At 40.5% G+C, this 22,623-nt stretch overlaps 1 protein-coding gene across 1 annotated transcript in view; it reads left to right on the top strand.

The window, feature by feature from the left end:
• The first annotated feature begins 2,340 nt into the window (after window positions 1–2,340).
• Window positions 2,341–22,623, top strand: part of CFAP58 (cilia and flagella associated protein 58) — a 90,941-nt gene continuing 70,658 nt past the window's right edge. Inside the window, exons 1-8 of the mRNA XM_032490978.1 lie at window positions 2,341–2,394; window positions 6,741–7,022; window positions 9,114–9,262; window positions 11,812–11,968; window positions 12,849–13,043; window positions 15,132–15,269; window positions 17,286–17,445; window positions 20,915–20,997. Coding sequence (XP_032346869.1) covers window positions 2,386–2,394; window positions 6,741–7,022; window positions 9,114–9,262; window positions 11,812–11,968; window positions 12,849–13,043; window positions 15,132–15,269; window positions 17,286–17,445; window positions 20,915–20,997 — 1,173 coding nt within the window. The 5' untranslated portion in view covers window positions 2,341–2,385. The remainder of the gene's footprint in view (window positions 2,395–6,740; window positions 7,023–9,113; window positions 9,263–11,811; window positions 11,969–12,848; window positions 13,044–15,131; window positions 15,270–17,285; window positions 17,446–20,914; window positions 20,998–22,623) is intronic.

Below are 22,623 nucleotides of genomic sequence, written 5' to 3'. Positions count from 1 at the left end.
ACAATGACCAGCTACAAATCTATAATAATAAAACCTTGTGGTACTGGCACAGGAATAAGCCAAAAAGCTCAGAACAGACCCATCTAGATCTGGGAACTAAGATGGTTGAAAAATGGGCTCACTCCACTGTGAAAAATAAAATTGGGCCCTTGTCTCATACCGTATACAAAGGTGAGTGCTACCTTTAGTTGAGAGAACTAAATGTAAAAAAGTAAAACTATGAAACTAATAGAAGAAAATGACAGAGAAAATCTTTATGACCTTGGGGTTGAGAGGTTGAGAAGGACTTCTTAAATTACAGTAAAAAAAAAAAGCATAAAAAAGATGAAGTACTACAAAACTAAAGATTATTCTTCAATCAAGGCCATCACAAGCAACTTGTCCAGTCTTTGAAAGCAGATTAATGTCTAGACTTTACAAAGACCGCTTGCAAATCAAAAAGAAAAAGCAATAGGAAAATAGGCAAAGGCTATAAATAGACAATTTACAGAAGGGGACCTCAAGTGGCTTATGAATGTATGAAGAAATGCCCAATTTTACTCATAGTCAGAAAAACGCAAATTAAAAATAAAACGTGTTAATGATACTTCCATGATATTGACAGAAAATTGGCTAATTAGATGAGTCAGTATTTGTAAGGCACTAAGAATAGTGTCTGGCACTTAGTAAACACTATATGAGTGTTTATGAATAAATAACTACTGCATGCTGGCAAAGACCAGAGTCGGGGACAGAAACCCTTATACTACACGCTGGAGTGTGGTGTAGGGCAGCAATTCTGGAGTGCCAACTAGCAGTACCCGGTGAAGTCAAGTACCCAGAGCTTCCACCAGGCTACTAGGCCCCTTTGAGCCATTGGAAAATACTGTCTGCCACTGGGCAGGTGAATTTGAAAAGGGCATATATACCTTCTGGATAGTCACAGCCTGTAGGTTCATGGCTTGACTAAGGAAGAGAGCTTTGTGGGAAAGGAAGGGATATGTCTTCCTCAGCAGGGCACATGATAAGGGCAAGAGGAGAGGGGCTATTTTTCAGCCCCCACTGGCCCCCTGGCTGGATGTCTTTGTGCAGGACAAGTTACAAAACTGAATTTGATGGTCCTGTGCATACCCTATGGTTTTAACAACCTCACCTAGGCATGTATTTCTGAGGAGTTTGCACATAGGTCCATAAAAAACTGTGGACAAAGATGATCATGGCTGCATTGTTTGCGGTACTAGCGGCGAGGTGGAGGCGGCCTTCGTATTCAGCACTTGGGGGATGGAAGTAAAACGTGTGGATGTCCAACCTGGAAGACTACGCAGCAGTCAGAAGCTGTGAACTGGGATTATAACACCAAGTGCAAAAGAGATAGAGCCTTAAAAAGAATGTTGGGTGAAAACACTAGAAGATAGTGCGCCAGTGAAAATGCTATACATTTTTTGAAAATACATATCCAAGTACAGTAGCATGAATTCCTATGGGGGAGGTGAGGATGAGGCGCGGGATTAAGGATGGGGATAAAGGGGGGAAAATAAAACAAGAGAGGAGTCTTGCATATTTCATGAACCAAAGAGTTTAATTATTTCAGCTCTGCACCTTAAGTCTAAGAGGGTGGAGGAGGAAGGGAAGGGAGAAAGAGAAAGGGAGAGAGAGAAGAAAGGGTCTTTAGAGAGGAGCCCCAGAATCCAGGCAGATTTTCATGATGTGGCTCCACATAAGGTTTTCCAGGTGCGTTGACCTCTGCACCCTATTTTCCTCACCACTAGTGACTGAACCCTTTAGGGGCAGGGTCTGTGTTTTCTCTTAGTTTTACCCTTGTGTTCTGCACACAGTAGCTGCCTCATAAGGGTTGGAATCGACTCCAGTTGAGATTATTTCCTGTTCCCGTGGCCAAGTCCCTTTATGACAGAGGGCAGACGGAGGCTGCCGGTCCTTCCCTCATCCAGAACTGTCTGATCCACAGAGGGTCGTCCTCGGCTCTCCACTGCCGGCTCCCGGGTCTCGCTGAGAGGCTCCCTTCTCCTGGGAGTTTCTAACTTGGGCGCACTCCGGGTACTCCTGGCGCACACCTTGGGACTCCTCCCAGTCGCTCAGAGGCACCGCCCCTTATCTTCCTGGTCCCACCCACTCAGGATATTTGCATACGACAATGAGGAACACGCCCAAGTGCGGGCCTCAGAGGCTCCACCCCTTTCGAACCTTCGCTGCACCCCCCAAAGGGCGTGGCGGTTGCTAGGAGACCCGAGGTCGCGCCGAGCGCTGGGTTTTCGCCCCCTACGCGGGACAGAAATAACGTGGCGCCGTTTTACACGCTGGGGGCGGTGCACAGCCCCTTCCTCAGACTCCGGCCCAGTTTCCGGGGGCTCCACGGCAGCTTCTGAGGCCTCCCGGGAGCGCGTCAGGATGGCCGAGGTCAGAAGCCAGCGCCCCTCTCTCTGTCGCCTCTCGCTCTATCCCTCCCCGTCGTCCCTTTTCTACTGTAGACTTATCCCCTGTCACATCCACTGATTCCGAATATTCCCGCGGTCAACATCCTGCCCCACTTGCAGCCTCACCGCCTCCACCCACGTCCCTGTTGGTTCTGGCCCCTTGTCTCCTGCTTCTCCTAACATTGGGTGGACACCCCTCACCTCACCCTATTAAACTGGCGCTGTGCTCAGAATGGTAGGAAATTCTCAAGTTCCCAGACTCACAGATGACAGACAGGCCCCCACCCCTAGATTCTGACCCATAAGGTGATGCCACAGGAGAGATACACACGGAAATATTGCTGTCTGGCTGACTGGGGGACTTGGAGAAAGCGTCATAAATACCCAGGGTCACCCCTGTGCACTGACTCTTGTCCACCTGTCACAGCTTGATTCATCTAATCACCTGCTGTTACACATCTTCATTAAGCTCCTCAGCCCATCATCACTGCCCTGTGTTGTCTCTGACCACTGTGTTAGTATCTTTAGCCCTCCATTCACACCCCCACTTTGTAGCACACCCCATCTTCAGCCTCACTGATGAGGGGTTATTTCTGCAGTCTTTTAATGACCTTTGCCTGTCTGTTAGCACCCTCATTTATAACCTGGACAACCTCAGGTCCCTGTCGTCACTTGTGAGTCACAGTCCTCATCCACTATGGCCCCAACCCAAATATTTCATCACCCCATCAAACCCTTCCCCATCTCACCCATCACCTGGTCAGTCCCAGCCAGGATCAGCCTCATACTCTGTGGGGCTCAATGAAGGATGAAAATGCGTTAGCCCTTTGTTAAAAAAAATATTAAGAATTTCAGCAGAGCGTTAAACCAACGGTGGGGCACATCTGAGCAAGGAGCCCTGTGCAACTGCATACTTCACACGCCCACGAAGCCAGCCCTGGTCCGAGCTTCCCATCATCACCACCATCGTGCCCCCTCCCCTATTCCAGTTCCTCCTCTTGTCTCCTTTACACCATTTACATCATTCCATCTCCTCCACATCTAGTCACCCTTCGCAAACTCCATCTTCCTGTGGTTAACAGCTCCCTCTTTTTCCTTATCATACAATCCCTTTCAGACCCTCCAGCTTCCTCAGTCTCTGGCTCCCTCACTCTCAGCTCTCTCTTACATCCATCCAGCTGGTACCCACACTCATTCATAGCTCTTTTCTTCCCATTTCCTCCTCTTTTATTTTTTCTGTTATTTCCTTTTGAGTATTTCCTCTTTTTCTCCCCCACTAGTCATCTTGGTTTATTTCATTCTTCTTCATTTTCCCCACGTAAGCCCCAGTTACCAATACTATAAATTAATTATTTCCCAGTCTCTTTTCCCTTTCATCATTTCCTGTCACTTCTTCCTTTCTTCTGTTTTTCTTCTCAATAGACCTTAGCCCAGTTTTCCTCACCCCTGCTTTCATAAGTCTTCATTTCCACGCCCACCTCATTTTTCAGTATAGCTCTCTTTCCTTTTCTCTGCTAATTAGTACTCCCAGCACCTAGAAGAGAGCCTGGCAGATAGTAAACACTCAGTAGATAGGTGCTGAATGAAGGAACACCAGAATTCATTTCTGATCAGTTCATGTTGAAATCATGCTTCGGAAATAGATACCGTTACATGATATAACAGTGTGGACACCAGCTGGTCACTGGTCAGAGCTAAGAGATTAATTTGGCATTGCTTTTAATTGTGATATATATATTTAATGACAATATGAACAAATCTCTTTTGTTCAAAATTGTTTCTTTAAAACTTTTCCTCCTTTGATATTGTTCCATTTCTGTGCTCAGTGCCTGGTGTACACTGGGAAAACCAGGGAAAACCTTTTTTGCAAACAAATCATTAGGCTAGTGATCAAGTGTTGACATTAATACCCTTTACAGGGATGGAACCGAGGACATTGCCGTGATAAATGTTTGTGTGTGTTCAAGTTTAGCATCAACGAGGGGAAAGCACATAGCACTAGCAGCACTGTTCCTTAATATGATTTTTCCTCCTCTGTGAAATCGCTGTACTGAGATCTTTGCAATAATCTGCTTTTTAGTCAGGAAGAAGACCTCTGTTGAGTTTAACATTAGTCCTTTGTTGTTACGCAAAATGCTGTAGAGATATGCTTGTGACTCCACGTCGATTGTAAGATGTGGACTCTTGTTTTGTTGATATGTCATCTTTAGATGTGTAATCAATAGTACAAGTGTTTTTGAAAACCAAAAATGTGTAGACTTTCTCCATGTTGGGCAAGACAAGCTTGTCAAAGCAGAAGGTAAACTAAATTGCTTGCCAAAATCTTCAGAGTGAATTTGAATTTTGCTTTATTATTGGGATTAGAGCTCAGTTAATTTCTTTGATTAGTAATAGAGTTATGATGTTAAAGCCCTTTATAGTGTAGAATATCAAAGCATAATGTTGCCAACATAAATAAGACCTTTCAAACCTTACCAGTTTTTTGCTCAAAAGTAGAAGTGGTTCCCCATGGCCTACAGAGTAATTCGCTCCCTATTCCTTAAAATGCCGTTCAAGGCCCCCAAGTCTGTCCCTAACTCCCTGTCTGGTCTCCTTCCTTCTTGTCATACTTCTTGTATTTCAGCTAACTTGAGCATCTTAACAAATCTCAAATCCTGGATACCTGCTTGGCCTTGAGCCTTTGATCAAGTCTTGCCATGGGCTGGGAATGCCCTTTCTCTCCACATCCACCTCTGAAAACTCCAGTCTCCCTTTTGTGCCTGCTCAAATGCCAGTTCCTTTATGAAATTTGCTTTAATTCTTGCTGCTGGGAGTGATTCCATCTTCCTCTAAGTCCTTGCAGAACTTTGAATCTATTTTATGGCAGGTATCAAATTCTTTACTTCCATTATCAGCATTCACACCCCATCAGCTCTTAATGTATACATGTCCTACGGGAGGGCTGTTTATTCCTTGCCTTGATGTCTCCTACAGGCTCCATCATTCCACCTTACATACAGCAGATGTTCAATCAATATTTGCTGAGTAAATATATTAACCATACCTATTTTTTTTATTATTATTATTGTGCTGTATGTTTCACAGTTCTGGAGGCCAGAAGTCTGAAATCAAGGTGTCGGCAGGGCTATGCTCCTTCTGAAACTGAGTAAAATCTTTCCTCTTCTCTTCTCAGCTTCTGGTTCAGCATCCTTAACTTTTCTTGGTTTGCAGCTGTATCAGTCTCATGTCTGCCTCCATCCATCACATGCCGTTCTCCTGTGTGTGTCCCTGTATGTCCAAATTCCACCTCCTTTTTTTTATTGAGATACAGTTGACATGTAACATTGTATTAGTTTTAGGTGTACAACATAATGATTTGACATATGTATATATTTCAAAATGATTACCAGAGTAAGTTTAGTTAACACCCATCACCCCACATAGTTAGAAAATTTTCCCCTCTTTTCATAAGAACCAGTCACATAGTTTTAGGACCCATCCTACTCCAATATGACCTCAACTTAATTAGTGATATTTGCACTTACTCTGTTTCCAAATAAAGTCACATTCACAGTTACTGGGGGACTTCAACGTACCTTTCCGGGGGACACAGTTCAGTCCATAACACTAGGGAAATAAGAATTCTCACGTAACTAAGTCCTGGGTTCTCATCTAAATCATTGTCAGACTTGCTTGAATCACATCTATATGTCCGGGCTTATATTTTTAAATAATCTTCTGTCCAGCTAGTCATGGAAAGCAAATGTGGAGAAGGCCCAGGGCAAGTGCACAGGGGGCACTTCAGTATTCTTTTGGAGATGAACTAGGCTAATCTTTGTTAGAGGATGGAATTTCTTGTAGGAGAATATTCCATATTATGGGTGGGCTTCACTGTGGGTGTGACTTCATGGTATCTATATCAGTATTTCCTGAGATCTCATGACGTCCACATGCTGTGGCTTCCCTCTGCAGTCCTGGGGACAGTAAGAAGCAGGATGAAATGAAGAGAGATCAGGCTTTGGACTAATCATAATTGCTCGCAGTTTATTGAATACCTACTGTTTGCCAGGCACTTGACTAAGTGTTTGACATAAATTGCCCCATTTTTTTCTCATCCTTAACAACATGTGATAGGAAATACTATTATCCTAGTGCATATGTGTACATATAGACTTGCATCAGGGGATGAACAGAGAGTCTTCCCATCAAAGAGTCTTAAACTGTCCACTGGTCAGTGGCTTTTATTTTGCTTGTACAAAGGTCTTTTGTCCATGGATAGTAACAGTCATTCCTGAATAGTGGTGGAGAATATACTGCACTGTTCATTCTCATCCTTGCCATTTTGTACAGGAAAAAAGCGAAAAACAAATGCTGGAAGAAACTGCATATGAAGAAATCGAAAGGGATTTTCAGCATGTTCTCAGGGAACTTTCAGGAGACCGAAGTCTGGAGAAATTTAAGGTTGAATATGAGAAGCTTCATGCTGTCATGAAAAAGTCTTATGACAATGAAAAGCGTCTGATGGCCAAGTGCAGGGAACTGAACGCAGAGATTGTGGTTAATTCTGCGAAGGTCGCCGCTTCCCTAAAGCTCTCTCAGGATGATCGGACCACCATCGTAACCCTAAAGAAGGTCAGTGATCTTCTAGAAACAGAACCAATGGTGAGCTGCCGTAATTGCATCCTATATTTAAAACATCAGCCTTTCATTATACTGACAGCTCTGGGCTGGTAGTAAAAGTTATTCAGTGAAAATTTACATGATTTATATATTCATTAAGCCTAGGGAATAATGTTCATTTTCAAAGAATATAATCAGCTTGGGTGAATTTCACTGTGCAGAAAATAATGTAGAACTTTACTGGCGTGGTTTCTAAGAAATACTGAGTTAGTGGAAAGAATCTGCCCTAAGTAAGTGTAGTATTAGCCATATGAGTGTGTCTTGTTTGACCTAAGATATATAATTAAGTATCTCATGATGATAGCTTGTTAAAGATAGTTTCATATTTCTACCTTTTCCAATGTTTTAGGAGAGATTACCTTGAGAATTTCCAGACAGTAATTTGCATGATCTTTCCTTTTATCACCCCTTTGCCTCTGCCTTGATTGCCCTAGTTCCTCATATCGTGAGAACAGGGCTTCAGTCTTGGGGGGATATCGAGGAGGTATGGCTTTGTTTTATATGGAATTTTTTCATCCTCAAGTGTGTTGCATGATTCTGCAGGCAAAACATAAACATTTCTTGTAGATTGCAGGGCAATGAGAGGTTAAGACATTTTGCTTTATAATTGAAACCCTAATACTGAAAAATGATTTATAAAGTTTTTATATAATTCCCTTGATATCATGCAATTAAACATACCCAGGTCAAATATATTTCCAAGACCAGTGCAAAATGTGACTTACCTAGTTTTTTAGGAACCACTTTTTTAGTGTCATTTTCTCTGTATTATTTTCTTCTTCTCCTTGCTGAAATACCAATATGAGAAGGCTTCAATTCTTTTTGTGATGAGGAAAAAAACCCACTTCTTATTGTAAATTAAAAAACTGGAGATGGAAGTCATGAATTGATGAAAGTCCATGTGGTGAAGTTCCTTTGGACAAAATTTCATATAATCATATTTTCATTTAAATATCCTTCATTTGTTTTGTCAAAAATAGTACATGTGATTGCTGCAGAAAAATATATCCCATAAACTGACTTTTTGTTTTGAATCACTACATTATGTGCTGCAGTTACCCAAGAATCATCTCTCTAATGTAACAATGAGCGTGAATTTATTTAATTAAACACTTTCTTCCACTCATTTTATTCCTTGTCAACATAAAAGTAGAATATTTTCACCTTAAGTGTATAGATACTTACCTGTAGAAAAGGACTTGCATTCCACCTGATGGGGTTTTGCAAGAAATTTAAGTGATATGGCAAAACTCAAGGGTGTTGCAACATTTGCTGTCCTTCATCCATTTACTCGAATGGCTGTAATTCACTTTTAAGTATTTCTGTTAATACTCCACATTGCATTCAAATAGAAAGAAAACCAGTGGTGTCTGAGTCATGGTTTCCACTCCCTGCTATGGGTGTTGTTTTCCTCCTGTAAGCATTTGATAAGAAGGCCTGAGCTTGAGTTTCTGGAAATGGGAATGACCAAGGCTGTTGTGTACAATTAGGTGACAGTGAAGACCTCATTGCTGTGGGTGGCTCTAAACTCCATATCGCCCTCCAGGAGCTCACTTGGGGCCTGAGGGCAAAATACATATTTCATATAGAATCTATCAGGAGCTTCAAATTTAGAGCTTAGATCCAGGACAATTTCTTATGTGATACAGCCTTTTTTTTTTTTCCCTATAAAATATCTGGATTTGGAAAGCACATAAGCTTTCATTTTAAATTTTCTAAACCTATCTTAACATCTTTACTAGAAATAATCCCACTAGTTGTAGCAGCCTTTGCAGTATGTGAGCCTTGTAGCCACATTCACCTACACAAGAAAAAATATGCTTTGCCAGTACCCCTCCTTAAAACTGCTGCTCAGTATTGACTGGCTCCTGTTGAACAACGCAGGAAGTCAATATACACTGAATACACAGAGTGTAACGTGTAATCTTCTTTCCCGATAAATGACTTCTATAATGTAGTTGTCTTAGTATTCTCTTCATTCAGTTGATCTTGCATCTGGATCCTAGTTTTGTTTTTCTCACTGATGTCTCATGGCCCATCTAGGAAGTTGAAAAGGCCTGGAAGATGGTGGACACAGCCTATGATAAAGAGCAGAAGGCAACGGAGACGATTCTTGCCCTGAAAGAGGAAATCGTGAACCTAACCAAACTAGTTGAGCAAGGGTCTGGACTGTCTACGGCCCAGGATAGCAAGTAGGTCATAGCCTTTGTGATGCGTGTTGCACTTGCTTTTGCAGAGGCCTCCTCCTTCAACAGACAGCCTGGGGCTCGCCGGTGCCGTCTTGAACCTTCTTTGTGAATGCTTTTGCTTGGTTCCCAGAGATACTTTTCTGCCTGTCGCTATTTTTTCTTTTTAACACTCCCTTTCCCCACACCCAAGAACTTCTGACTTGTGGTTATATCCAACTTCTGGCTCCATAGAGTCAGTGCTACTGGTTTAAAACAAGTGGAGATTTAAAGCTTATTTCTCGCAAACTTGTGTGGAAGGGAACTGACTGACTATCTGCTGAGAGTCCCAGCCCCTCCCATACGCTCTGCTTCCCCACACCCCGTCATTAATTGCATCACCACCCTTCCTATCTCCCCAGGTTCTAGGCCAGAAAACAGGGTTGCTTTTCACTCCTGCTACCCCTTCATGCCTTAAAGCTTCATCTCGTTGACGCTGCCTTCTAAGCATTACTTCTGTCTTCCCCTCCTCCCTGTCACCAGGGCTTCCGCTTTGGTTCTCTTCTGGATTTGGCAATAGACCCCTAACTGTTCTCCCTTCCGTCAAGGAATCATCTCCTCTCTTTACCGTCTTCCATACCAGATTTATGCTTCTAAAACATAAAAATATGCTCCCATCTCCAGCATAAACACCTTTGACAACAACCTGTTTCCAAAGGATAAAGCCCAAAGTCTTGAACATGCCTTGCAAGAGCCCTGCATGGATCTGCCCCGGTCACTTGCTAGACTCACGTCCAGCCACACCATGCTTACTCGTACCTCTGTGCCTTTCAGCTGTTTTCTGTGCCAGGGGTCCTTTTTCTTCCCCTCCCCACTCAGTAAACAACTACATCCTTCAGGAGTCATCCTGAACACATCTTAACTTTAACACCATCTTATCTTCATTACCATCAACAATTTCTGTTCCAACCTCCTCCCCAACAGTGGACCCAATGACCAAGCAAAAAAGTCATTATGTTCCCTGTTTCCATAAGACCCAATGTCTCCCAAGTATGGCACTGATCACATTGTATCGAAATTATTTGTGCTTCTCTGCCCATTAGGCTGTGAACTCCTTGAAGGAAGACATCTGTCTTTACCTTCCCTCTAGAGGTCTAGCACTGTGCAGGGCATGTAAAACCTTGAATTAATGAATGAATCAGGAATGAGCTTCCTTACACATCCTTAACTAAATCTTTCTGCTATCTAGGTTTTATATGCTTTCTAGATGCATTTATCCTAGGTTGATAGATGGTTTTGAGTGAAAGTTTTGGGGGTGGGAATAGGAAAAACAAACAGAAGATGTGGTGTCCATAGTAATAGACTCTATTTTCTTATTAAAGAAGTCAAGCAACTATTGAATAAAAACATGAGGGAACTGATTTGGTTAGAAGGACTTTTAACAAAAATTGGAACATAATGAGGAGGAGGACTGAAGAAATGATCCAGCGAAGAATTTTGTTTTCAACAGTGCACTTAGGTGTAGCTGTCTGTCTTCACAGTAACTGTAGAATTCAAGAGCTTGTTTCTGAAGAGATTGAATACAGTTTTGAAGGTTCTTTATTGAACAGTTACATCAAAGTTGTTGGTCAGTAAGTATCAGATTACTGTGTTTTCAACAGCCGTTTGATGGCTGTCAGCTGCAGGTGTCTCAAATGCAAGTTCTCTGGTTTCTCAGCTCTTAAGTAGCTGCCTTGCTCTAGACGGATTCTGCTGCACGGGTCATGGCAGACAGTTTTTCTACTTTTAAAATGCCGTTTCTGCAGAATGTCATGCCAAATCACACGTAATGGTTTCTGAAATGCTGAGGTAACTGGTTTACAGTTCAAATCAACGAATATTATCTCATATCCTCCGAGAACTGGCATCACGAATGATTTTCCAAATTTTGTTCTTGGGAATATTTCATCTGGTTGCATCCCTTTCGGAGAAACTAATCTCTGTGGGTGAATGGATCGAAAACTGCCAACGTATATTGTTTGCTTATGTTTATGCTGCATTTTAGATTTTATAGCTGTGATTAGAGCTCTCCAGTGGATGTATTAAACAAATAATTTCCTAAATTGACATCTCCTTAGGGTTAATCACAAGAGCTGACAGTAACACTATAGTTTCATTGTAACAAATTCAAATACTACAGGGATGTGGCACATAAGGAGCGAAAATCAGCCCCCCAACTTTTCCCCACTAATTCCAGTCTTCTTAGATAACCGGTTATCAATTTGGTGCCTATTTTTCTGGACTTCTATATAAATGCCTATAACATACACGCACACCCATGGATTATAGTTGATTAAAAATAAAAAAAAAAGGGATCACATTATGCACATTACTATTGGAATGCCTTTTTTTTCCCCCCCAGTTAACAACTCACAAACAGCTCCCCTGGCAGGGCACAGAGATCTTTCTCTTTCACACCTGAATAGTGTTAATCCTTGACTGGAAGTCTTTCCCTTGAAAACAAGTTCAGAGAATGATAATGTTCCCTCAGCAGATGACCATTGTCTGACTCCCATGTTCTTTTTTTTTTTTTCCAGCATCCGAGATTTGCTGAAGTTCAAAGAAGAAGTGACCAAGGAGAGAGACCAGCTCTTGTCCGAAGTGGTGAAATTACGAGAGACCTTAGCTCAGATCACTGAACAGCAGCAGGAGACGGAACGGAGCCGGGAAGAGGCCCAGCAGACCATCAGTCAGGTCTGCTCTGCCGTGGAGAGCAAGATGAAGGAACATTACCTTCCAGAAGGAGGTTTTGTCCTTCCCCAGGCTCCCTTTCCGTGTTGTTCCTCTCTCAGTTTACCTCCTGGCATCCAACGAAACATCCGTTGTTCTGTTTGTTTTTCTGGTTTGTTCTTGCGAAGGCAGTTTTACTTGAGTCGTTCTTCTTGAAGTTCTCTGTCTGAGACATCACCAAGGCAGGGCACTGCTTACATTTCTGGCCCAAGCAAGTGTCCCCTGTGAAAGCCAGGGTGCCCTGCATCTGGGGGTGGTGGAAGCAGTTCCCCTGGCCTTTCTCCCTCGTTAGGAAGCTCTCTAACTGAATACGTCTGAACACTTTTCTATAAAAGCAGAAGTCAAGTAGATAGTATGCAAATGCAGGCTCAGGAGAAAAATATGAGGCTCCTTTGAGAATGAGATGAGAGAAGGACGTTTCCTAGAATTTGGCCATCGTGCTGAAACTATGGTGCTTTGTTTAGCAATCTCCAGTACTCATGAAAAACACAATTTCATATTTAGGGTAGCTGGCTACATTTTATTTAGTTTCTGTCGCTGGAGAGTTGGATGAGTTCTTTCCATGTTTGACTTCTCTGGAATTCTAGGCTTCCATATTGAACTGGATTTTATTCCTTCCTTTGTGGATTTGTTCCCACCATCAGGGTGGGTGTTCAGTGCCACGGCTCTGAAAAACAATACAGAATATTCTTGTAAAGTTTGAATATTAGGGTTCAAAGATGACTCTCCTTGAGGAGAAATACTAATACCAAGTGACTACCCTGAAAATGAACTATCTGAGAGAGCGAGGAGCTTGGCCATCTGAGACCCATCTCCTTCCACCCTGTCCTGTCTGTGCCTGTAGTTCCAACAGGAAATCCAGCAACGTCAGAATGAAGCTTCGCGGGAGACCCGGAAGAAGGAAAAACTAGAGAAGGAGCTCAAGCAGATTCAGACAGACATGGACACCAGGCAGACAGAAATCAAGGCCCTGCAGCAGTACGTGCAGAAGAGCAAGGAGGAGCTTCAGAAGCTGGAGCAGCAGCTGAAGGAGCAGAAGGTGCGCTGGGTGGGGTCCTGGGCAAACGAGAATGGTGAATTTTGAATTTTCTTTGGAAAGCAGCAAACTCCCTTCACTACAGATGTTGGTAACACAACACGTAGCACTGCCTTTGGTCTCTGAATGGCCCTTGTGGGTAGATATGCCCTCCTTCTCCCCCGACCCCACCCCCTTCCAGCTCCAACAGGTTAATTTCTTTTGAACTTTTTATTGATGTATAACATACACAGAGAAGAATGTACAGGTCACAAGTATACCGCTTGATGAATTTTCTCTGCTGGAACACATCTTGGTTACCTGTACCCAGCCTAAGAAACAGCACCCCAGGAGCCCCCTGGTGCCCCCTCCCCAGTCACTCTCTCCCGCGAAGGGCAGCTTTCTTCTGAATACTCAGCAGATGAGCTTTGCCTGTTTTGGCACTTCACAGGAGTGAAATCATACAGGATGTACTCTTTCATGTCTAACTTCTTTCTCCTCACATATTCTGCTTGTGAGATTCATTCACATTGTTGCCACATACTTACAGAACCACACTGTCCAATATGGTAGCCACTAGCCACACATGGCTATTTACATTTAGATCATTTAAAATTAAATAAAATTAAAACTTCAGTTCCTCAGTCTCACCAGCACCATTTCCAGTGCTCAACAGCCACATGGGGCTAGTAGACACCATATTGGACAGTGCAGATAGAGAACATTGAGATCATTACAGAAAGTTCTATTGGACAGAGCTCAGCAGACCATTCATTCACTCTCATTACTCTAAGCGTTCCAGCCTGTGAATATAACATGATTTATTTTTAAGTTTCAAGTTTGGGAAACCACACTCAGTCTTTATGTGTTTTAAATGTGGTACTTTTTTTTTTATTTAAACATTTCCTCTGTAATAGCAATTTAAGGTAACACAAATGCTAGTGGTTCTTTTCTAATTTCTTAAAGAACCAATTCATGTAACTGAAAAAAGTCATTTCTTGAAAATATATCCCCTTAGGAAGTTTCCAAAGTATTTTCAAGTCATACATCATTTCTTCTACTTAAAAAATTAGATATTAGAACACATCACATTTCTTTGTCAGTTGCTTTATTAATTTTATATAAAGCCAGAAATCAAATAGATAATACACAGTGTGCAGTATTCACGGGAAAAACATGAGGCTTCTTGGAGCATGAGATTGGAGAGATTTTTTGGTCATCATGTTAAAACTATAGTGCATTGTTTAGCAATAGCCCGGACTCATGGAAAACACAATTTCCTTTTAAGCATAGCCAGCTAGATATATTTTATTTAGTTCCTATTGATAGGAAACTGGATGGATTTTTTTGTTTAACTTTTGCTTGAATGGAATAAAAAAAAAGACACTTTCGAATAAGTGTCTAAATTGTCTTCTCTCTCTTTTTTTTTTATCCCGTTTGATTTCCCTCTATCTCCCCAATATTTTCCCAGTAGAAATGATCCCCAAAATAGACTCCTCTGCTTTTATAAAACCATGTCTTCTCAGGATAGTCAAGGTAGAAGAGAGGAAAATCCAACTGACACTGGAATCAGGCAGATAGAAATCATTCCACTGCTGCTCCACAGTTTTGACTTAAGCTGGATTAAGGGGAATTGTCTCTGTTGGTGTCAGTGAATGGTTCTGTTCACGAAAATGCTGTAGGCATGTTAATGCGGGATTTGCTTCTGAAGATGTAGCTTCTGAGCCCCACGGCTGATAAAGCCGTTCGAATCTCTAGCTCATTTGCAATGATTATAGCAATTGTTGCGTATGCGAAGCCTGCCAAATGGCAAACAGGCATTAAAATATTTATCCACCACCTGTGAACAAGACTTCCCAAGGCTCCCGGGGAAAAAAAAATGATGCTCTCTGTGTTATTCATTAGAAGGCATCATTTCCCTCAGCCGTTTAACATTCATCATATTTGAGTGCATTCGTGCTTTCATGGGGGAGAAAGAACAATTCCTGCAAAGACAAAAAAAAAACAGTGTGGTTGCCGTGCTTGCCGCAGGTCTACAGGGCCTCCTGCCTGGATATGCAGCTACTGTAGTCAGATTCAAAAGCCTTAACCAGCTCGTTTTGCATCTTTCAGATACTGAATGAGAGAGCTGCAAAGGAGCTGGAGCAGTTTCAGATGAGAAATGCTAAACTTCAGCAAGAGAACGAACAGCACAGTTTGGTTTGTGAGCAGCTATCTCAGGAAAACCAGCAGAAGGCGTTGGAGCTCAAAGTAAACACCGAGTGACTTATCTGTCTCCTATCATACCCTCCTTCATTCCCTATTAATACGGGTTGGCTGTGGCTGTTGGAGCCCTTGGTTGGATGACCTGTATTAGCCTCGATACATCAGAGGCAGGTTGTAAGCCTACAGTGATTGCTTTATGCCCAGAAGCAGACAGTTTGATGACTTCCATTCTTAGACTACTGCAAACTTTATTATTGATCATATGATTATGCAAATGCTTTCCAAAGCAAGCTCAGATATTCATCTCTGTAATTTAGCCTTGCAAGTAACCAGCTGCCTAGAGCTAGAAACCATTTACATGAGTGAGTGGCAAGGAAGTCAGATTATATTTTACTACTTGTATGTAGAGGATGGAGTGGGAGGGGTGGGCGATGGACTGGTACTATTTGATATCTACTCTCAGGACTGCAGAATCATGGTTTTCGCTTCTGTCCAATGTGAATTTCAGAACAGATCTCCTAGTCTTCTCCCTGCCCTCATTGAAGAAGGCTTGCAAATTGTTTGGATAACAGTTTTATAGTTGGATACATTTTGTATGCCTACATGCTTAAGAGGGTGGCTTTATAATTATCACCAATTCTGAAAAATTCATAAGCCCTACTCTGGTTATGTTAGAATACTAGGTATAAAATTAGTGACCAATCAGGAAAATACATAGATTCGAGTAGTGAATCTTAACAGTTTCTGCGTCACAGCCCCTTTTGAGAATCTGATGACAGCATACACACACACACATACACACAGATGCACACACACACTTGTTTGCACATCTTTTGTTTTGTTTTGCGTGCAGTCTTAGAGGTTTACAGGATTTTTCTGAATTTTAACCATAAGGTCTGGATTAATAACCACTGAATTAGAACATCTTATTATTCCAATTGAAAGGGGCCTTAGGACAATGAACTTGGACCTGGCAGGATCTGAGGCTGAGGAACATTTAAGGAATCTGGAATGGTTTGACTCAAAACCATTCTTTATGAGAATGCTCCTAGTTGAAGCAGAAATGAAATGACTACTTTAGGCAAAATAATGTATTAGCCCCTAAGGTGAAATTAAAGTAAAAATACTTATGCCGTTAATTCTCTCCTTTGATAACACAAATGGGGCACCTTGAAAGATGGAGAATTTTTGCTCTGAGATCCTGAACCTGTGGGATTCTGCTTCCAGCAGTGATGTGAGAGTAATAGGTTGAGCTACGTGCAGTCTCTTAATGTCAGGAACTGGGGATAATTGCTACCCTTTATTTATTTATTTATTTATTTATTTATTTATTTATTTATTTATTTATTTATTTATTTTATTTTATTTATTTATTTATTTGCAGAAGAATCCTTTCCAGTCATTTCTAAGAATGGCAAATTAAAAAAAATGAATTTAATTTGAATTTAAGAAAATTCATAAAACTTGGAAGTCCATAGACAAAAAATCTGGTGCTTTACTTTGCTAGAATTATTGTTTTGATATCTTTTGCCATCAAGTAGACTTGCCTGTTAATGTTACCCTGTCCATCTGTCCATATGTACAGTCACGGACTGACACAGTCTGAGGAAGGAGGACCCCTTTTCTAATGTATGTAATTGCACTACAGTGGCCATGTGGGTCCAAAAGAGTCAAAGTTTTATAGCATGTTAATAACCTCTGAGAGAGATCACTCTGTGAGTCTAATCAGATACCGCATTTGTACACAAATTTCATGTGCTTATGATACATGCAACTCAGCATTCTCATTTGATTAAACAATTCAATAGTACCTTGAGACATCAGGCTTAATCAGTCTTTTCATCATTTTTAGCTTATATAGCCATTTATTTTACTCAGAGATTAGAGTTTTTCCAGTTTGCTCAAAACCAAACAGTGTGTGTTTTGATTTAATCTCAGAGAACAACTTTAAATTGGCCTGGAAAGAATTTCCTTGTATTGGTTCTGAATTTACCATCATCCAGTCGCCAGCCCTTTATTTAGAATGTGTGTCCCTGCTTAGTCTTCTCTCACTAATTACAGGCCAAGGAAGAAGAAATCCATCAGATGCGCCTGGACATTGGGAAGCTCAACAAAATCAGAGAACAAATCCATAAGAAGTTGCATCAGATTGAAGATCAAAAGGCAGAAGTGGAACAGCACAAGGAAACTCTGAAAAATCAGATCTTGGGGTTAGAGAGAGGTAAACCAAGGATCATTTTGTGCTTTGCTTTATTAGTTTTTAAACACCTCATTGGTGACTGATGTCATTTGGCAACCCAGGGCTCCGTGCATACAAATGCAAACTATGCCAAATGAATTCAAGAGAACTACATTCAAACTAGTAAGCAGATAATATGGAGGGGACATCATTTTTGAAATCTTAAACTTTCTTTCCTTAAAAAACTCTCCAAGAGGTTCTAGTGAGTATTGCTCAGTATATGTCAGTGGAGGATCTAACATCCATGCTTCTAGATCTGGGTTCTGCATGACCTTTTCTTCAGTGTTCTTTTTTCACAGAAGATACGGGATAAATTAACATGAATGTTCCTCATCAGCAGTCTTTGAGACAGTAGTGCTCCCAGAATCAGCAAGACAGAAATAAATGGCTTCTAACTTCTTTCCTCTGCTAGTACTTTACATATGGCAAACCCTTGTTTTACCCAGCTATCACAATGACCTGTGAAGGGAAAAATTTAAGTGCCACAGGAGGCCATATAGTACAGAAAAAATCATTAAGGATACAAACTCTGGGGTCAGATCTGCCTGGGTTCACACCCCACCTCTATCACACTTAGTTCTTGGGGGACAAAAAGACCTAATACACAGAAAGCTCTTGGGACAGTGCCTAGCACATAGTCAGTGCTTACTACATGTCACCTATTATTGTCCGGTTACATTACTATTTATAAAAGTGATAAGATAGAATACTATCTCATTCTGAAAAAGGATATAATTAAAAATACTATCTCATTCTGAAAAAGGATATAATTAAAACTAGTTAAATAGTGGTAGAAACAGCTCTGGACTTGGAGACAGGGGATCAGGATTTGAATTCTGACTACACCAGAAAATCTGAGGCAGGAACACCTCACCAACCCAGCTGTAAATCACTGGATGAGATAGCATACATAAAAGAATACAAATGCACGTTGCCTCCCTGAAAGTTAGGTAAAACTAAATCTCTAGATAAGATAATTAGAAATATTTGTAAGTCTTTGAGAAATGCAGAGACTTTTCATCCTAAGATGTCAGGAAATCATCTTTTACTGAGGCACAGTTGCAGCTGATCTTGGCAATTTCTCCATTTATTTATTCATTCAGTAAATTGATTACATACTATGTGCAGGCATTATGCTAGGCATTGGGTGCATGGAGGTTCCTGCCCTCAGGATGCTTACAGCCTAGCATGAGTTTACAATTTAATGTCTTCAATGACAGATATGAAAAAAAAAGAACTAGTAGGGCATGTTTTGTAACTGGCTTAGTAAATTTCAAAAACACTCCCATATTAAAATTTCTGTATTTTTACTTGCAATAGTTCTAAGCTTTAAAAAAAAAATTATCCATTCAGTGTTGAACCCAATTCTTCATCCTTAAATCATGTTTACAGAAGTCATTGTGTTTTCTCATCTGGCTATTTTATAGATATCGTTAACATCATTATTTCTTATTAGGGAGCATTTACTTTGGATGTGCCCTATCAAAGTGTGGCACTGGGCATCATGGTCAGGAGCAGGAGTCTCCCGTTTGTTATGATTTCCTACCACAAAATCCGAGAAATGAAGTGAGAAACTGCCAGAACTAACAAGAGTTCAACAGGGTGGCAGGTTATAAAATAAATATATAGATATCAATAGCTTTCTTTTGCACAAAGAGTCAGTTACAATATATGATGGAAAAACCCCCTTTACAATAGCAACTAAGGTAATAAAATATTTATGAATAAAGTTACCAAGATATTGGTAGGACCTATATATATAAAACACTACAGAATTCTATTGAGGGGCATAAAGGAAGACTTGACAAATGGAGAGAGACGCCAAGTTCCTGGATGAGAAACCTCAATATGATAAAGATATAAATCTGTCCGAATTAATCTATGCATTTAATATTTCCAATAAAAATTTCAGTGAGTTATATTGTTTGAGACTTGAAAACTGATTCTAGAGTTCCTCCAGAAAAATAAACACGTGACAATAGCCATAAAATTCTGGAAAAGAGAAGTGGAAAGGGAGCATTTGGCTTACCAGCTGTTTAAGTGTATTATAAAGTTTCAGTAATCAAATATTTTAGTGAAAATGTCTGAATAAACAGATCAATGGAAAAAAATTGGAAAGACCACAAAAAGACCCAAGATGACCATAAAGGTGTTGTTTCTTACCAATATGCAGGATGGATTATTAAGAAAATGGTAGCATGACAATGAGCTACTTTTGGGGGAAAAAAGATTTAAGACCAAATGTAGAAACAAAGTGAAGATTGAGAGATTTAATGCAATTAAAGCTAAGCTTTTTTTTTTAAGCAGCAAAAGACTCTACATATGAAGGCAAATTGACTAAAATAATGCCAAAGAGTTAGTATCCTTGTTATATATAAGGTGCTCTTACAAATCCACAAAAAGGATAATCAGTTCATGAGAAAAATGGGCAAAGGGCCAATGTGGGCAATTTGAAAAACAGAAATACAAATAAATGATCATTAAACATGAAAAGGTAGTCAACTTCACTACTAATGAAAGAAATGTAAATTAAATACAGGCATACTGGTTTAAAACAAATCTATCAAATTGTCAAAGATCAAAGAGAATGATAATACCAGTGGTGATTTGGGTGTGGATTTAAACTGCTGTTAATTTTTGGAAAGAAGTTTGGTGGTAGGAGAAAGATGCCTTTGAAAAGAAAATCACCTTTGTTCCAGGACTTCCTCTCCTAGAGAAACAAATGAACAGAAACTTTCACAGGATTATTGCTTATAATTGCAAAAAACAAAAACAAAAACAAAAAACGTAAAAGGAAGCAACTTAAATGTTAAGATGAGAATTGGCTAAATAAGTTACACATTTTTATACAGTGAGATGTGAAGTCATTAAAAATTCTGATGCAGATGTACATTTACAATATAGGCAGGTATTTATTTTATGTTTGTTAATTATAAAAGTAAGCTACAAAGCAGTAATGTGTAGTATGAGTCCCTCTGGGTGTATGTGGTATATAAATATTCATATTTATATACACATATATATTTGCATAGGAAAAGGAAAGAGACACATCAAAATCCTAAGTAGATTCTGGTTGATTTAAAATTTTTCCCCCTTGTTTATTTTTGTTTCCCATTTCTTCCTGTATTTCTAATGATTTGTATAATAAAAAAGATTTTAAAAGAGCAAGGACTTTTTGAGTCAGAGCAACAAAGCTCCCAGTCTCAGCCCCGTCACCTCTTGGCTTCGGACCCTTGGCATGTGGCTCTCTAAGCCTCCGTTTCCATCTGCTCCCTGGGGCAGGAAGACGTACCTCACCGAGTTGTAATGAAGATCACGTAGCACTCAACGAAAAGTAGCTTTATAGCTGCAAATAAATATATAAAGCAGTTTTTATGGCACTTTGGCTTTGGCAGATTCTTTCCTAGGTTTTTCTCTTTATTTACTATTGTTTTTCTCCCTGGTGATTTAGAGGTGGAGGCTTCAAAGAAACAAGTAGAACTTGATAAGAAGGCAATGGATGAGCTTCTGAGAGAAAGGGACATATTGAATAAGGTGAGTTTGTTACAGTAGCACTGGTAAATAAATGTCTTTCTTTAGTGCTATAATATCTGCCTATAACCGGTTGCAGGGGAAAGAAAACTCTGAGGCAAACAAAAGTAGATTAGAATTAATAATAGTGCTCAATTTTCCTCTAAGCAGCTGTCTACATTTTACCGTTCACTGGCTGGGAATTGAAACCACATTATCACCCGTGAGCACAAAGGGACTTGGGAGAGTTATCCTACAACCTCGAAGGGGATTTCAGAGTGTCTTGCGGTTTCTGTGTTTATTGCTGGCGTGTTATTTGGCATCCTAAGCAGTTGATCAGAATCTCTGATTTCTGTATCTATTATCTGCAACCTTTGCTAATCCAGACAATACAAGGGAGTGCTAATACCATTTTAACTTTAAGGTGTTAAAAGGATTGCTGCTGGGTGATGTAGAGTCTCTTAGCTTCCCTCCCTCTTTTCAGGAATGTTGTAGGTTTATGTTTTCAGACCTTATTCCTCCTAGCCTTTGAGCTCAACATGGTCCAAAGCTGAGGGAGGGGTTAGGGGAGCTTGAGGCCTGGAGATCTTCCATTCAAGACAGGACCCCCACCCCACCCCCGCCCCTTTCCTCTCCTTGCTCTTTTCAGAGGATTCTTTCCGTGGACAGTCACTCTTGGGAGACAGTGCTACCTTCAGGGATTTAGGGTGAACATTCCCACTCAAGGATTTCCTCCAGGGAGGAAAAAGCAATGGGCCAGGTGTTGAACAGGGAGGCTGCTTCCATCACAGACAGCCTGATGGCTTTCCGCCAAGACAGCTTCATCTCGTCAAAGTGGAGGCGGCCCAAATTTGTTCATTGCGAATTTTTATTATGTCTTTAGGTTTCCCAGAATTGAACAAATATTAACAAAGTAGATTACCCGGTAGTTTAAAGTAGACTATTTAGGGACTCTCAGGAAATAGAAGATTAGCTATCTTTACATGCTGAGCACGCCTTAAGAAAGTCATTGATTTTTCTTTTCTTTTTTTTTTTTTTTGTGTAATCCTTGAAACTCTTCCTTTATTTTATAAATTTGTACATGTACATAATATTGTTGGATTTAGATCTTTAAATTTATTTTTAACACATACAACATTTCACCCATTTATATTTTATATATCCTGGTAAATAACCAGTAGGTTTTGTGCCATAATAGGACACCTAGCATATTAATTATATTTATTTGTTTCATTTGACTACATCAACACCTTCTTTTAGGGCAGGATATACTTTTATTTTTTCTTTCCTGGCCATTGCATCCTTAGGGGCTAGCACAGCCCCCACCCCTCTGCAGGTGTGCAACCAGCCTTTGTTGATAGTACATTCTTTCCCCACTGACTTGAAAGGCCACCTTCATTGAACGAATGAGTGACAGTTTTGCAGAAAGCAATGTTAATATATTTTGGTTCTTTCAGTGTCATGTTGAAATGGCTTAATCTTTCACAGAGCAAATGTTTAATTCAATACTTGAAAGTAAACTTGACCTTTTCCATTTTCTACATTGTTACCCAACCAAGTTTAATGTCCATATTTTTTTAACCTGTTTATATTCCACTGGTTTTCAGACCTGCCTGCAGGTCTGATTGGTGAGAGATTTGGGAAGGGATT

The sequence above is a fragment of the Camelus ferus genome, chromosome 11 (genome assembly GCF_009834535.1).
Source record: "Camelus ferus isolate YT-003-E chromosome 11, BCGSAC_Cfer_1.0, whole genome shotgun sequence".
In the NCBI taxonomy this organism is placed as follows: domain Eukaryota; kingdom Metazoa; phylum Chordata; class Mammalia; order Artiodactyla; family Camelidae; genus Camelus; species Camelus ferus.
Note: the sequence above shows the minus strand (reverse complement) of the source record. Positions and strands in the feature narration are given on the sequence as shown.